The 18,812-nt window shown below is 35.0% G+C and overlaps 1 protein-coding gene across 2 annotated transcripts; it reads right to left on the minus strand.

Moving 5' to 3' along the window:
* Positions 1–1,398: 1,398 nt before the first annotated feature.
* Positions 1,399–17,746, minus strand: LOC138308491 (sushi domain-containing protein 2-like). Of its 2 annotated transcripts, XM_069249495.1 has the most exons (13): positions 17,604–17,746; positions 16,721–16,869; positions 15,945–16,229; positions 15,045–15,325; positions 14,231–14,374; positions 13,613–13,765; positions 13,046–13,195; positions 10,058–10,183; positions 8,768–9,016; positions 8,274–8,453; positions 6,878–7,058; positions 2,000–2,147; positions 1,399–1,954 (listed from the first exon to the last, which is right to left on the minus strand). In XM_069249495.1, the coding sequence occupies exons 1-11, from the start codon at positions 17,676–17,678 to the stop codon at positions 7,006–7,008; spliced, it is 1,845 nt and encodes a 614-aa protein (XP_069105596.1). In that variant the 5' UTR covers positions 17,679–17,746; the 3' UTR covers positions 1,399–1,954; positions 2,000–2,147; positions 6,878–7,005. The 2 variants fall into 2 exon arrangements, with proteins under 2 accessions (XP_069105596.1, XP_069105595.1); XM_069249494.1 differs by having other exon boundaries at positions 1,399–2,147.
* Positions 17,747–18,812: the final 1,066 nt, after the last annotated feature.

Below are 18,812 nucleotides of genomic sequence, written 5' to 3' on the forward strand. Positions count from 1 at the left end.
TTGAACACTTAAAAAAACAGTCTAAACATTGCAAAAATTTGTTTTGGAGAGATGTTCTAGAGGCTTGGTGTATGACTTTAAGTGCAAGTAATATTTACAAAACACATATTCAGAAAACCCTATTTGGTTTGATAGTGAAATCAAAATAAATCATAAAGTTATTTTTAAGAAGTTATGGTATGAAAAGGGTGTACTTTTTATCTATAACATGTTGAAAGCAGACAAATCTATATATAGTCTAGAAGAATTTCATGAAAAGTACAATATTCAGACTAATTTTCAAGAATATCAAGGAATAAAAAACGCCATTAACATTGTCATAGGAAACAATCAACAAAATTTTAACTTTGAAAAAATATAGCTCTTCCCAACATACCAATAAATCTCAAATTCATTTTAAATTGTAAAAAAGGTGTTCAAAATATATATACTGTTCTTATTAAAAAAGAAGTTATACCTAATGCACAAAATAAATGGCATCAAGATTTTGAAATTGATCGAGATGAATAGGGAAATATTTATAAACAACCTTTTAATGGAACTACTAGCTCCAAACTTCAATGGTTGCAATTCCGAATTAATCACAGAATACTAACTACAAAACAATTTTTATCAAAAAATGTTAAATTAAACAACAATCGATGTACTTTTTGTAACACATATCCAGAAACAATCACTCATATATTTTGGGACTGTGAAAATGTATCATATTTGATTGAACAAAGTAAGAATATCGATAATTACTAATATTTAAGTCTTAGATTTGAAAAATAAGATTTTATTTTCGGCAAACAACATGGTTCTCATTTTTTTCAGTTAATGTCATTTTATTAAATGACGAGTAATAACAAGGCAGACATGGTAACAACAATGTCAGCCATGCTGTATAAACATATATACAACATAAGTAAATATTTTGATATAACCAAAAAGGTGGAGCATCCAAACATGCCATCAACATATATACAGTTGCATACATACAACAATAATATGAGTTCATCAGCATATAGTTACTTACATAAAACACAATATGAGTTCTTGTTACAATATTCATTGTAAAAAAAATCATAGAAAAAGATTACTACCAGAAGTACAAGACAAAGTATGATAGTTAAGAGAAAGAAACATGTGAAAATGGGTGGGATGGTGGGAACGTTATATCATGTTTCTGTGAAATTGAAGTACACGATATACTTTGTTTGATAAATAAACGTCATTTTAACAGTCAATGTCATGTAAGGACAGCCTTCAAATTTACATGATTCTTAACGTGTACACGTTTCATGTAGCTCGGAAGTCTTCGAACTGTTCTGATCTATTCGGGTAATGCCATAACTTGTTCTCATTCTAATTTCATGCTGACAACTTGATACTGCCTAGTAAAACAATACATTTACAACTGTAAATGTCTTGAAAAAGAACTTAACATAAACAGTCTAAAAAATCACATTAAATTTGAATTAAGAGCTCATAATATTATAATATCCATTAGTAATCTAAAGCGTAAACCACTGATACTTGCAGAACTACAAAATTGGTTAAATATATAAATAGTAACATTTTAATAAAAGTTCTTGAAATGTCTCTGACCTAGGTTTATCCCTTTTTTCTTTCTTTTCTCTGCTTTATCAAGAGTTGTCTCCCTAATTCACTTTCTCACTTCGTTATACAGTGTAGGAAGGGAAACAACTCTTGATAGATAGTCAATGTGTGTAGTCAATATGTGTGTACCATGTAATGTTTAATAGGATAATTGTAGTACAACTAAATATTTGATTTTAAATAATTTTTCAAATAATGTAACATTTATTATATTTGTCTTTCATGTATTTCTGGCCAATGTTGTCTTGTGTGTATATTATTTGAAAAAAAATGAATAAAAAATAAAATTAAAAAAAAACCCAAAAAAACCCATGGCTAATATCAAGTCGACGTATACGCAGCATTGTCGAACCTCCTTGAGGTTCGGTAGTACCTGCCCTCTGAGGGTTTGTCGAACCTCCTTGAGGTTCGGTAGTACCTGCCCTCTGAGGGTTTTGATCTGACATCTTGCGAGCAGGAATAAATGATGAGGAAAGCGACGACGAGGGCAAGGAGGACGAAAGCCGACATTATCCCGATAATTACCATAAATGTCCAGAACGAATCTGAAAAGTAAATTATACAAAGTGTTAATGGCATTTTCAAACGATATCATTGACAAAGTCATCAGTAGCCGTGTGTTTCTTTTATAGGTTCGTAGCAATTTTACCAGTGTCAATCTGTTATATCTAAAATGAAACGTGACGTTTCCTGATGTATACCACTTGTATTTATGACGGCGAATATGAGAGTTTTCATTTGTTATTGAAATACTGCGCAGGAAATATTCGTATTCAGAAATTACATATAGTATGCATTTCAATGTATGCTGAATCTACTTAGGTATTACGTTCATATCAATTTTAATGTTAAATACCAAACTTTTATAGCGTATCTCCGATGTGGGTACAACCATTATGAAAACGTTCCATTATATGGCGCCCCACCAATTTAGTACAACTGGCACACATGGTTTACAAGGCAGAACCTATACCGGAACGTCCTAAATACGCCAGGGTTTACTATAACTGTCATTATATCCACTCCGAACGATGACATAGCAACACGGAGGGCATTTAGGGAAACTGACAAATAACATGTATATAGTGCCTTTCTTTGGAGAATATAGAGGACAACCAGAGACCCTCCAATTTTGCTATAACATAGTCTAGGAATACATATTACTGCAGTTATAAAAAAACCTGGATGATACCGGATAAACTTACAACAATTAAATAGTTATTCTCCTCTCTTAGAATGGTTTGACCGAAATTATTTTTAATAATAAATTGCTGTCGTTTACGCTATATGCAATTTAAAGGTGCTCCACCGCCGACAGACCATAAATGATACTCATCATTTGAACAACAATATTTTTTTGGTGTTTAATCGTGTATACATACAATGTATGTCTATTAACCCAAAAATAATTTTTAAAAAATATTTTGCTTTTAGTGCATGCGCAGTCAGAACTTTATTCTATATAGAACATAGTGCCACGGATTTTCGGTATGCAATTAAATATTTATAATATTTTTATCTTGAAGTAAAATTAAAAGCTCAAACTTTCCAATGGTGGTAATTGTGTAAAGAAAGTAACTTTTGTAACTGAAGAAAAATACCAAATAGTCTTATCCTGTTTTTGATAGTGAAAAAATATAATTTTTAGCATCTTTAAGCTATCACCATCAACTTGGCTATATTTTGTTCATCATAAAAAGTATCCACTCATCAATGAAGTGCACACGGTGATTAGATCACTATATTTTCGACAAGCATTTTGACTGTATAAAAAAATTATCAGTCTATAAAGGAAAAAATGCCGTCGCTGTTTATAACGTCGCATCTGATTGGCTGATATAACGATGCAATGATTTCATAGAAAAAAGTCCCTAAATTAATTTGTAATTTTTAAGAGATTTTCTTCAGGAAGTTGAATTATAAAGATTAACTTGAATGTATTTTTTATTTTTATGTTATGGAGATATAACACAAAAATCTGAGTGTAATCTAAATAAATTTGCTTCGCGGTTATTTAAACTTCACTCAGAATTTTGTATTTTGCTTCGCTGTACTAACAATACATATTTATCAATACGTAACATTAATTTTGCTTATTTTGAAATTTAATGTGTTAAAATTGACCATTTGGAGCCTGAAGAAAGTGGTTTTATATAGCAGGTGGCTGTTATAAAGAGGGGTCGGAGGTTTTACTATCTATGTTTATGTAGATGCTACATCTATATGTGTTGTATATCAATCAAATGTAGATAACTATTGTTGTTGTCCTAGATCATATTGGGACATATTTCTATTATACACAGAGAAACTATTTTGAACTTTGGCGCTCCCAAATAAAGAAAATAAAACACAATTAGGGCACTAACCTAATATATACAAAAAGTTCCGTAGAGCTTATATTGGAGTTCAGTAATTTGATGTTTTTAATTCAATGTTAATCATAAAAATTATTGAAAATTAAGAGGTCACCGATAGCAAAAGGCAGTCTGATATGTATACCACAAGAGGCCCATGGGCCTTAACGGTCACCTGAGTTTGGAATATATAATGAAACAAATTAAGGACATATAAACACTATATACTGGGTCTTAGAAGTTGGTCAGGTGATTTTATAACATTTCATTTTATAGTCTACGAAGAGTATTTGCTTCCCACTAAATTTGTGATTTTTTTTTTGAAATTTTAGTCATTCTTTGACCCCCCGCCCCTCTGGTCCCCATGGGGTCAGCGAGGACCGAAAAGGATGTTAAATGCCTATATATCTCAGGCTAATAATTCTAATCAAGTTTGACAACATTTCCTATGAAAATTGAGCAAATAATCTTTATGTTCATACATGTGGTTTTTCCCTATAATAAACTAAAGTAAAACATGAAACCCCTCCCCCATTAGGCTAAACATGAGTACCCACTCAGTGTCCATATTAATTCACCACTTTTTAGAAGAGGGGGGAGCGAGAAGTTGACACCTTTCCATCTATACCCAGAGTCTGTAGAATTCTACCATTTCTCTCGAATCTTAGAAGAACATTCTTCGCACAGATTTTAGCCTATTCGGACTCTCTTTTTAGCCCCGCCCCTCTACCCACCATTGGATCGGCCCAAACCCATATGGATTATGAACATCCGATATTAAAACTAGCTACTCACAGGCTTATCAAATCCCAACCAAGTTTGACTCATTTTTCTATGAAAAGTGCGAGCTAATAGTGCCACACTCTTGGTGATTTCTCCAATAATCAACAATAGTAAAATTGCGACCCCCCTTCCCAGGGGGAAACGTGAGAGTCATGGGTCATATAATTCACAATTTTCATAAAACACTTTAAGACCTTTTCATTTATAAAGTGTATTTAATTTTACCGTTTCCAGAATTTTAGAAGAAGATTTAAAGTTTTAGCCTATTTGACCTTTCTTGGCCCTGCCATTTTGCCCCAGGGACCAATATGGAAATGATGTTAAAATGCTATCCCAGGCTAATAAATTCTAACCAAGTTTGACTCATTTCCTACATGAAAATTGAGCACAAATGCTCATAAATGTTTTTTCCCTGTATAAACTATAGTAAACTTGACCCCCTCCCCATGGGGGAAACGTGAGACCCCAAGGTCCATCTATAATACCATCATATTGTTCTGTAACTTCGCAAAGTCGCCTTTCTACCTTTGAAATCGCTATATTGAACGGGTATTATGAGTTTACTACATAATCACATTTTCCAGAAATTCAAGAAGAAGATCTCTTTGAAGTTTTAACCCATTATGACACCATCTTTTGACCCCTCGTCTCCCTAATGGCAACTTCCTTGGGGGTCCGTCATAGATCTTAAATCTTGTTAATAAGGGTTAATTAAGTCATCCACATACCTGAATAGAGTCCGACAACATTTGGACGTCCATTTTCCTAAAACAAATGACCCAAATTATGCTTAAAAATGTCTGTTTACCCCCATATCACACAATCAGTAAACTTAACCACCCTCACCCCAGGGTCAAATAATTCACTCATTTTTGATAAAGGACCTTAAGATTTCCTTTCTATCTATGAAGAGTATTTGATTTTACCACATCTGTGAGTAAAGAAGTGGATTTTTGAAATTTCAGACAATTTTACCCCTTTTGGCCCCTCCCACAGACCCCTGGGGCTGGGGACCATATAATTCACAATTTTGATTGGCCTTATGCCTTAGAAGGTTTGTGCAAAATGTCATTGAAATTGCTTGAGCAGTTTCGAGAAGAAGTCGAAAATGTACATTGTTTACGGACATACGCGTACGACGCACGACGCACGACGGACGGACGCACGACGACGGACAAAAGGCGATTAGAATAGGTCACTTGAGACTTTGTCTCAGGTGACCTAAAAAGTTTAATGGATCTCAGGTGCTAATATGAACGGTTTCGGGGTGTTATATCCCAGAAACAAGATAGTGATATGGCGCTATTTACTGAGTTTCCATGGAAAAAAAAAAACGAAAATAGGAAAAGCAACAACAAGTTTCATGAAGATGATTTAATTGACTTGAAGTTAAGGACCGAAAACGAGAGGCTTTGGGTTTTTTGGCTAATTTTCTATGATAACTGGAAAACAAAATGACGGTTCGAAATTTTACAAAGCGCTAACTACTAGTTTACTAACTTTATTTATCCTGCAACTGCCGCACATACTGACAGATAACTACTGCCGGATAAACTTGAACTTTATCCGTCAATACGAAATGCTTATCTCTCGATACGATCATGTGAATTTGTTCCATCTCCCTCTGACAAAAACTTATTAACTTGCGACCCAGAAGGCTTGAACGCGATCAGATGAATACTAAGAAACGCTCATAACCATTCCTCTAAAAAGTGTGACGTTCACATTCACCGGAAACTCACTTCATTTGTACGTTATCGATAAATTCCCGATATGGACGCCTTCGTCTTTTGCGGGCTTTTATCTCGCAATATGCGGGTACTCATGTCTAAACCCAATTGCTTTGATGGGCCAAGGTTATGTTTTTATGGAGCCTCCATTGTCATAATATAGTTTCTGTGATATTACACAACTGATAACTAGAATTCCGGCACTCTAACCTGAAAATGCGCTTATAATCTTTACCATCGGTAGGTCAAAAATCCTTTTCCCCCCGGGTTTTAATAGACTGTGGGCCCCAATCTAATATCAATTGATTTGCGGAAAATAATTTATAATGAGATGCAAAAGGTATATCGAAGTTTGATTGTTTCACCCATAAATGCCATTGAAAGCACACGTTACACAAGAATCATCACCTGGTACTACACACGAGCTTTGGCTATCCGTCAATCACCGGACGTGTTACATGTGATGTTATCCCGATCCCAGGAGTTGTCTCCCAGTGTTACACAGAAGTTGGCCCGTGTCTCCTACCTCCATACCACTAGTATTCCACTGTCCGTACTCTCACTGCTGGTGGTATCTCACACGTCACAACTACAATGACAAAGTAGATACAATATATATCTGTAAATGCCAATTAGTCGAAAAATTTAATTATTTGTTAAATCGTTAAACCTCTGCATTAACAAATACGGTACGGCATAGCATATCACTATCCCTCACGCTCCGCAGTAAAATCTAGTCAAACTTGGTTATAGAAACCATCGCGATAAACCTGGTCAAACTGGTCTTAGTAGCCAAATAGTCTTTATACATATTCCATATTGTGCTGAAATTGACAATTTGGGACCTCGAGCAAGTGGTCTTGTTTAACAAGTGTTCGTTATACAGAGGTGAAAGCTTAGACAGATTTGACTGTATATATTTTTATGTATAACCTAGATGTGTTTTATAGTTAACTAAAGCAGATATAGAGGTTGTTGTTTATAATGTTTATCAAACACGAGTTTGTTTATTTTCAAATTTTGGAAAGACACAAGCTTAAGCGAGTGTCTTTTAAAAACTGGAAAATTCACTAACGAAAGTTTAGATAAAAATGATAAACGACATTTGGGGAACTTGTTTATCCCATAACTTTAACTCTGCAATGCATATTTACACCGCAGTGACCATTTTCATATTTTCTCGTCTTCATTGAGGGAAACTTACCACCATACAATGTGTAAGGATGTCTTTCCGCCAAGAAATAAAGTGTCTAAATAGATAGCAATTATTTTGATGTTAAATATTTTGTATAAATAACTAACTTTTATACACTAAACACAATGCTATCTAAAAGAAAATGGACTATGGAAAGTAGTCCGAATTGCAAAGCCAATCGGACTCATGAGATCTTAGAGTTGACCAATCAGAGGCGCCTTTTGTGTTTACACACTGGAGTTTTTATAAAATAAATGATAATCAAATGCTTTGGAATTTATCACATGGTTTTTCCATCGTGAAACATGCATAGTTATGGGATAAATTGTTGTGTTCTATATCATATTTGATTATACTTCTATCATAGCGGAATAGATATTTAAAATGGAAGGTCTTCAATAGCAACAGGAATCACTAGACCTAGCCTGTTATATACAGAAAGTCTTATTAGATTGGTTGAACGGTTTGAGACGGGCACGGACGGACAGAGTCCAATTTAATATCCTCCGCTAAAGTGAATGTAGATAATGAGATGCGTAGTGACAAACATTTTTATAGTGTCGACAGGTCATAAATACCAATGAAAACACACGTTACAAGAATCATCACCTGGTACTACACAAGAGCTTTGGTTATCCGTCCAATCACCGGATGTGTTACATGTGATGTATCCCGATCCCTGGAGTTGTCTCCCAGAGTTACACAGAAGTTGGCCCGTGTCCCCTACCTCCATACCACTAGTATTCCACTGTCCGTACTCTACTGCTGGTGGTACTCCACACGTCACAACTACAATATCAAGGTGGATTGAATATTTCTGTGAAAAGCTAAATTAGTCGAGGAAGTTATTTTATTTGTGAAATCGTTAAACCTCTGTATTAACCAAAACTGTAATATCAATGTCATTTGAGATTTTATAAATAGATAATTTGTATCATTTGAACATATTCATCTATTTAATTTCTTCACAATCATCGTATGCATTTTCCTTACACCATATAACATATATTTGCTTCTTAATTAGGGTTTTCAAGTTAATATCTAAATGTTTCATATGTTTAAATTTAGGTTTACGTAGCACTATTATCTACAGTTTTACCTACCCGGTCTTGATATCTCCTGGATTCTTTGGAAAGTGTCTCCTGATATCTGAGTTGCTATAGCCACCGTCATGTCATTTGTTACATAGTAATCATAGGCACAGAACGTGTCGTTTCCACAGATAGCCCGCATAGTGTCATCAATAGCCGACTGTGGAACCTCGAAGGTCGGGACGTATGCTGTATCCTGTATGGACGAGTGGGATGTTCCTACTGCATATGTAAACAATGACTCCTCCGCTGTTACCCGCCCTGTATAGTAAAAAAATGTTAACCCCGAGGTCATTATTTTAAATTCTACAAGGGCGATGTAACACCATATCATATGGATCGAAACAAAGGTCCATAATTTGTATTATAATTACGCTATATGTTATATATGCTATGTTGACCGTCGCTTGACCATGTATTAGCAATTACAAATAGTTGAAAATCATAGCATATCTGATATATATAAATGTGCATATGTATTATTACATACATGTTGGCGTATTCGTGACAAGTAGAGTTCGTTTATTTCACATTGATTAGATCCACACGGATATATTTACAAGTGGAAATCCGTACACGTGTCGTAAGAGACCCATTACTTATACCTTGAATACACGCCAACAGTTTGAAAGATGAATTAACGAACATATCCACCTACGGAAACATCCACACCCAAAATATCTATACCCAAAAATATCTGCACACGAAAATACCCAATCACAAAAATATCCCCACATGAAAATATCCAAACATAAAAATATCAAAACACGAAAATACCCACACATGAAAATTTCCACACACAAAAAAATCCCAACATGAAAATTTCCACACACGAAAATATCCAAACATGACACGAAAATATCCACACACAAAAATTTCTAGATGAAAATATCCACACATGAAAATATCCACATACGAAAATATCCAAACACGGATATATCCACACACAAAAATATCCAGAGATGAAAACCTCTAAACTCAAAAATATCCACACACGAAAATATCCGAACATGAACTTATCCAAATACGAAAATATTCACAAATGAAAATATCTGTTTGAATTTGGCTTCTTTGTGAGCCTAACATCATCAAGCGCAAAAACGATTCGTAATTACAAAAATACTTGATAAATAAATAATTAGGCACAATTTCATGCATTATCATTGTAAATGCCTTACCATTACAGTCGAACCAGGCTATATTGGAATCCTCGCAGGAGGAAAAATTCTTCAAATCAATCGGGTTTCAATACAAGCGAGATTTTTTATTTACATAATATTATGTATAACTCTATATATTTACATGTTATACCCATGTTGTTGTGTATGTGTTCGGTGGAAGAGTCTGACGGTAAAACGTCGCCAGCCCTCGAAACAAGATCGTCATTCGGGTTATTGTTGAAATTCCCTAACAGTCCCTCGATACTGCCTGAAAACAAGGCAATTAAGAGCAAATTGAAACAAAACAATTCAGAAAACAATCACAATTTCAATACAAAGAGATATTTATATGTGATAATATATATATATACATAATAGGATTGACATTAGTATATGATATTTTTATTTATTTCATATTATATTTTAAAAAAAGTTCTTTTTGATTACACATTTTAGATACATTTTCTGTATGCATGACCAGTGAACAATCCTAACGTACATAACATTGATATTGATTCAGTGATAAGAGAATACACATATTTTTATATTTCCCTCGGATCAACCTACATAAAGTCAATAGTTTTTGTATGCTACAATGGCTATAATACAGGCTTTGCTATATGAAACTTGACAGCTACAGTTGTGTATACAAAAAATCACTGAAATCTTCACTCAAGTATGCTGGGTCCTTACCAGTTTTGTTACGATTCTTCAAAAGAGATTTTGCACATGATCTTCGAAAATACTAAGTATGTTCCTTATCTTATCACTGTACATCTCACCCTCTTTGTGTTTCTGTTAGTTAGACTAATAGAATCATTCACCCTCTTTTGGGTGAGATAGGATAATCTCAACCCAAGGGGTAAGATTCTGAAGCCTCGTGTTTGACAGCTTAAGAATTCTATCCCGAGGGTTGAGATCTCCTGTCTCGCCCGAAAGAGGGTGAATTATTCGTTTTACGTACCCTATGTGAGCACGTGCAAAGATCTCGTGAAGATTGCCTTTACCCTAGGGTGAGATAATAGAATCTTTCACCCATTTTGGGTTGAGACAGGATAATCCCAACCCGAGGAGTACGATTCTTTAGTTGTCAAACACTCGGCAAAGCCTTATGTTTGACAGCATATGAATCTCGTCCCGAGGGTTGTGATCTCCTGTCTCACCCCAAAGAGGGTGTATGATTCTTTTTCTCTTACCTCATGCAACACTTTGTGTCTCTAATAAAAAAAAAGTCATTTCTACAAGCGAGAATGACGTGACCTCAATGAGTCGCCGTCTTCGGTGTCTTATTACGTCATTTCATTGTTGTCGTGACGTTAAAATACTATTACCGCAACGTCATGATACTGTTGTCGTGACGGCATACTATTGTTTAGCATGTGCGAAGATCACGTGTAGCTTGTCTTTACCCTAAGGTGAGATAGAAAAGTCAAACACTGGTAAAACTGGATATCCCTGTCTGTTTCTCATCATATTTCCCTGGGGCACGTGCCCCTATGGTGACAGCACATCTTTCACACGGAGTTATCTCCCCTTCCGATTGTACAACAATGGCGTACGAAAAGTAAAACGTCATTTTTTACTCATCGCAAGTTAAAGTAATATTTAACTCAGAGTAGCAAATCGCGAGTTTTCGGTATAATAAACAATTTATGTCCCCGGTGGCAGTGTTACATGTATGAAGGTTTATTTACCCTCAAATGTAATATTTCTCTCGAGCAAGCCCTCGGGTAAATAAACACCCATGTCACAATGCCACAATGGCTCATTTTGGTAAAAAAAAATGGCGTAATAACGCCAAAGTTTGGCGTAATAACGCGAATTTTATTCTACCAAAATGAGCCCAAATGCCTTTCGTCAATTTTAAATTTAAAAAGAAAGATAGTTTTTTTGAAATTCTGATAGTAGATAACATTGTCAAACTAACAATAAACACCGCACTCACCTGACAAGGTTTCATTGTGTCATTTGTTTTGGACAGGTGGTCACGTGCATGTGGCCAGTCGGGTACATCGGGTACGATAGTATTCTTAGAGATATGAGGATGTTTATTATTAGGATTTCTATGCATTTGTGTGGAAAAATCATTTTGAGGTAAGAGGTTTGTTTACGTATTAGTATGTGATACGCGGTGGACAACTGCTAAATGCATATGTACATGACTGGGTGCACGTGTGTCGCTTCACGCGCTTTATATGGGTGTCGATAGGCGTATTGTATCCAAGCAGAGTTAAAACCAAATGGCGACTGCCCGTCTTTAGAAACGCAAGGGGTTGTCTCAGAAACGCATTTTGAAGAAAAAAAACTAAAAACTTTATGATTTTTAAAAAATCTCAAATGTATATTTTTGTAACTTGCATTGTCAGTTTTAAGGACTGAGGATGGTTTTCCATGAGTTGAAGCGTGTAAATATCTGTATGTTTTTGGGAGGCTATGGTATGCTGGTGCGTTTCCTTGCACTGGTGAAACTTCTGCCCTTTTTATAGTGATATCTCGACGAAGCATATTATTTCATCTTAAAGAAATATATCTGCATTTAACGTTAACGATTTACTGTGATCTAAAATGATATGAAAATAATTGTTTGGATGCCGTGATTAATATATCTGCGATTTTTTAATATGTTAATTATTACGAAACATTATCAACATATTGATAATGACAATGCTTACAATACATAAGTTGCAATTTTACAAGTAAATATAAGAGTCCAAAATGAATTTTGCCTAAAAGCATAATATTTACGTCAACAGTACAGTGAAATGAATATATATGGTCATAATATGAAGCCAGGATGTGGTATTCAATTTCATTACATATTTGTATGTCATAAGTATTTGAAGTAATTCCCGCAGGTAAGCTTTTTCCTAAACAGATATAAGATATACAAAACAAGATATTTACAAGGGATATATGTCTGTGTTGTAACTAATATTTTTAAGGTATCATACATGTTTGTCTGTCAATTTGAATGACTTTCATACCTTAATTCATCAAACCTGATGGGCTACAACAGATTATTGAAGAAAGATTAACATATCCAAATTTACCGCTCAATTATGGCACATATAACTGATAATTGACTTGGAGCCTGAAGTCACACGTTACAATCAGTAATGCATTCTCTTACCTTGCTCTATACTTGGACCAAAACTAACGAAATAGTTAAGAAATGATCCAAACACAAGAGTCTGGAACCCAATATCCGGAAAAGCAATGTTAACTTCTTTCGTGTGACCATCTCCCGTCATATTAACGTCGTGCACAGATATAGTAACCCCTTTGTAATAAAAAGATTATTCAAACTTCAAGTAGGCTTCTTCTCAATACAACACTAGAAAACTACCCTAGTTATTTGATGTACAACTGTCTATTCAAAGAATTAGCACATGTCATTGTCGTTTCCAGTGGAAATCATTACTCTTATGCAATGAGCATAATTGGGCCAACACAAATTTGAATTTTAGATAATAGGCAGGTCAAAAACTAAACTGACTGAGTAAGTAAATTTATAGTCTATAATTGATATAACATGTAGTAATAACAATTCAATTAGTTATTACAGACTAATGACAAAAATCACCCTTATTAATCAAATGTCTAAATCCATGGATTTCATAATGTTTTTAAAGTTTGCTGGTTAAAAACTAACAATGAACCATTTTACCTGAAGTTTTCTTTATGTACATTAACTTACCTGTATAACGGATAAACGTGATTCCAGTGATATCCTGTACGACTCCGTTTATTAGAATATCGAATGTCCGGATGGAGTTGAGTTTGATCTCCACAGTATCCGATACATTGATTGCCTTCAGGACGATAGATGTTATGAGACTTCCTCGCTTATCTATGATATTAACAACAACATATAACCTTTTTGCAATATATTTTTGGTTTATGAAGTCATATACGAAGCGTCTACCGAAAAGAAAGTCCGTCCGTACTTTGTCTGTGACTTCATAGAAGACGTCACAATAGACACCAAGGACATTGTGTGTTAATTTTGAAAAGAAATTGTGAAGTTATCTGAAAATATTTCAGAAGCATTGACGTCACTTGTTTTTAGGTTTAGGCTGTACATGCAAACATATTTTCACCACCCCTTTGTGAAATTCAAACATCATTGAAATACATATGTAAGCTTGTTAATAATACAATTGAATTCTTTAGTGTATTGAATATTGTTTGATTCCTTGCTAATATTCCCGGTAACGTTACGTTTGTTTATCATTGAAAACTATCACGGGTACATCAAATGTTATTCGTACTAATACTAGATAATTATCATATTATATAACTCAGTTTTCACTACCATTGTTCGCAATAAAAGGTTGCATTCTGACTTGAGTCTCAAACGTTTTAGATTTTGTTCTGAACAGAACAAATTCACCAACTCCGTTAAATGTGTAGGTCAGGCCATCCGGTGTGACAAAATGCGGATCGCCGAAGTTTTGTGCTGAAATTGGGAAGAAAGAACTTAATATTAAAGTTACAGTTGCCTTAATTTTCAAACCTATGAATCAAGAAGAACCTTTAATAAGTTAATACTTACAATGCAATTTTACAAGTACAAATAAGAACAAAGAAATTTAGCAGTACTGCCAAAATAATTACATAATTATATTATTTACATCTACAGTGAGGTGAAATGAATACATATAGTCAGACCAGGAAGCCGAGTTGAATTGTGAGCTAAAATTTCATTTCACAGTTTTGCCATGTTGTAAGTAATTATAAAGCGATTTATGCAAGTATTTTCAACATACATAAGGCATAACAAACAACATGTTGACAGTGCACATCGAATTCAGTGTTTTAGTTCATGTTTACATGAAATCATTGATTCCAATGACGTTCATAGCTCAATTCATCACACTTTGTGGTTTTCGATATCTTAAGAAACAAATAACTTCATGCCTAATTATAGCACATATATCTAATACGTTATACTACATGCAAGTATTTGAAAATATTTACTATCGTTACACAATGGAGGAATTGTTGTATATGATAACCAAAACAAAATGGTAATTTTGTGATATTATGAATTTGTTTTATCAATAATCACTATCAAAATAACATTATAAAAAGTGTGTGTTGAAATATCTGAGCGCTAATTTACTGACCAAGGATATTCGGAACAAACTCCTTGCAGTTTCTTGTCTTCCGTCTTTGATAAAACTCGTAACATTCACTTGGCACACCTGACTTGAGAGTACTTTGGGGATAGACACAGCAATGGTAGTAGGGGGCTGTATCAAAAACAATATTGGACAAATACGGAACTACGGCTTCGCCATCCCCAAAGTAGTGAAAGCGCTCAAGAAATCCGCCACCTGATGACGTCAACATATCCATTAGGTTTCCGTTGTTATCATAGCAACACAACTGCCCTGTCCCTATTGTTCTAATAATAAAGACAGAATACAAATAACGACAATTAAAATACTAAATCAGCACCTGCAATATGTGAATGGTCGACATTTATGAGAATGCAAGTTTATCATTGCCAACTAAAAAAGAATCCGTCAAATAGGAAAAGTGAGAATTTTGGTGGTACTGCAGCCGTTGTGGATTTCTAGATATTTTTAAAACTATGACTATGCTAATCAGTGTAAGTGTGACAATTTTTGCAGAAATTGGACAATCTTTTAAATTTTATACCATGAGAAACCATTGTGGCCATTGAAGATTTTTCCAGACACATAGCTCCCTATTGTAGATCTATTGCAAATAAACATACTATGATCTATGTCATGTGCAGTGAATGAGAAAATCTCCGGAAACCACACGGGCAGTTACTATTATGCTATCCGGTCGTGACGAAACAGTGCCTTTATGTGTGCTAGTTGTACCCTGCCGAATTGGATCGCTCGGACAAAAACTGGCTAAATAACATGCATACACATATATAAATAGCGTTGTTCAATTTTGTTAATCTAGCACCACGTAGCTCTAAAGACGACAAACATTATCTGTCTAGAAGATTTTTTTGAACTACACGATTACAACTATGTTTATCCTACCCTGGCGTGTTGAGTCTGAAGCACTGTCTAGCCCGTGGGTGGTACAGACAGTTGGTATCCGGTCGTGTAGAACTCTCCTGTGACTGGCACAAAGGGTCGGGGTGGAATCGGATGACGTCGATGTTGGCTTGGTCAAAACGACACGGACAAACCTGGACCTGTGTTTCGGACAAAAATGGCAGCATGCTATCTTCTGCTTTCCATCGCTGACAGGACATTCTAGATTCTGTTTCGTCTCTTGGTATCACCACAATGGCGTCCGACCATACTCTCTGTCTCATATTCCTGAATAGAAAGTTTACATTTTAGAATAAGGATATACTGTGAACCCCTAGTTTCAATACATTGGCGAATACGTAAATTCGCGATCAAAGGCTCTTACTCAAAATCGTATTTATATATATATTGATTTTAATTCGCGATCAAGCTCTCTCTCAAAATGACGCGAGTGTTTGTATCTCGCCAAAGTAGAGTCGTCTGCAGTATTATAACGTGCTAAAATGACAGGCACAAGACACAATCGAGCTCTGTACCCTGATGTACATTTTAGTACTATATGCAACTCTCTACTTAGTGTAGTTAATATGACACGTTATTTGGGATGATACAAGGCAACGTACAAACAATCTGCTTATTTACGGTCAGGCCAACATGGTGAGAAGGTTAAAAGGTCACTAGATGACCAACACAATTAAGTTTAAAGTTAGAAAGCATTAACGGGTTTTCACCTATTATGAAAACTAGATAACAATATAATGTAAGCTGCCATGACTTACTGATCAGTATAATTTGCAGGCTCTACCAAGCTAAGAACGATGACGTCATCGTCAGTCTCCAGGTTAAACGAGACCTCTGTCTGGAGAGTGTCAATGAACAGCACCACTGTTGAATTGTACTGTAGGCGTGGCTTGTTGTCCGAGTCGAACTAAAACGAAATAATTCGGTCAACATTTAAAAAGCGAAACTATACATACCTTTTTTGTCCACGGTGAGTCTTTGATAAGATTGTATTTTTACATAAGTTACAATTTCATGATCAATGGTAAGTTGTTAGGGCAGATCAAAAAATTACTGACCGAGAGCAACATCTCCTCTCTAAATGTCGATTACATGATGTGAAATCCATTTATGTTGTGCTATGGTGTTTTAATGAACATAAGCAGCAAAGATATGTCGTTACCTGTTGACGAGATTAAAACAACGTTTTTTCTAATGGTCATGGGGAAAACGTTTTGGAAACAGGAAACCTTATCGTTCCTATGCAACGATATTACACCATAAGTGTCGAACCCTCATATAACTACGAAATTACCAATATTAATGTGATATATCGGGTTAAAGTTAGAGATTTAGATAGTATACTATTTATGTCTCTGGTTAAAACCATTGAATAGGAAATAAAATATACCAGTGTATTGTTTAAATCAACAATAGTTTTGTAACATAGATAAAACGTTGAGTTATTCGTGATGATAGGAGTGTTTTGCCTATTGTTCCTGTATTTACACGTGCCGAAGTCTAATGGGCATTGTTTTTAAACATGCAAATAGGAATGAGAATATATATTATTTTTTTACCAAGTTGTTGTGTATTGTCAGCATGACTGCCATTTAGATGATATACATATACTCGTATCACCTTAACGGTATTAATTTTTACCTTTACGGTGTGTAACTCAACTGTGGATCCTTCCATGCTATATATAAAAGGGATATCCTCCGTTTGCCATTCCATTGTTACTAGCTGTCTCCGTATCCAGTCGGAAGGGTTCAGTGTCTGAAGGACAGGTTTCGTATTCAAGGGATTCACTGTATCCGACAGGAAAGGTATTATTAGTAATTGCATAGGTAATTGAGTATCTTACGTATTTTGATATATTGTGACATCACATTTTTGATGACGTCAGTATATTGTTCTTATATACATAAATCTCGATATAATAATTTATACATATGAAATATTGATATTTATATATTTTAAGTAGATTTTAAAAGTATTATTGAATTATTATAAAATATTATACATATAATAATACAATGATATTTATACATCAGTTTGATCCACAACACCATATTTGTCGAAATCAAAATGACAACAATTAATTATAAGAATAAATTATATTCTTATACTTTACGATGTGTACACTGTCACCTTCATCAGACAGATGACTAGTACGATGTGTACACTGTCACCTTCATCAGACAGATGACTAGTACGATGTGTACACTGTCACCTTCATCAGACAGATGACTAGTACGATGTGTACACTGTCACCTTCATCAGACAGATGACTAGTACGATGTGTACACTGTCACCTTCATCAGACAGATGACTAGTACGAATATGTGTACACTGTCACCTTCATCAGACAGATGACTAGTACGATATGTGTACACTGTCACCTTCATCAGACAGATGACTAGTACGATGTACACTGTCCACTTCATCAGACAGATGACTAGTACGATGTGTACACTGTCACCTTTCATCAGACAGATGACTGACTAGTACGAATATGTACACTGTCACCTTCATCAGACAGATGACTAGTACGATGTGTACACTGTCACCTTCATCAGACAGATGACTAGTACGATATGTACACTGTCACCTTCATCAGACAGATGACTAGTACGATGTGTACACTGTCACCTTCATCAGACAGATGACTAGTACGATATGTACACTGTCACCTTCATCAGACAGATGACTAGTACGATGTATGTACACTGTCACCTTCATCAGACAGATGATGACTAGTACGATATGTACACTGTCACCTTCATCAGACAGATGACTAGTACGATATGTACACTGTCACCTTCATCAGACAGATGACTAGTACAAACAGATGTGTACACTGTCACC

The sequence above is a fragment of the Argopecten irradians genome, chromosome 15, assembly GCF_041381155.1.
Source record: "Argopecten irradians isolate NY chromosome 15, Ai_NY, whole genome shotgun sequence".
Taxonomy (NCBI): domain Eukaryota; kingdom Metazoa; phylum Mollusca; class Bivalvia; order Pectinida; family Pectinidae; genus Argopecten; species Argopecten irradians.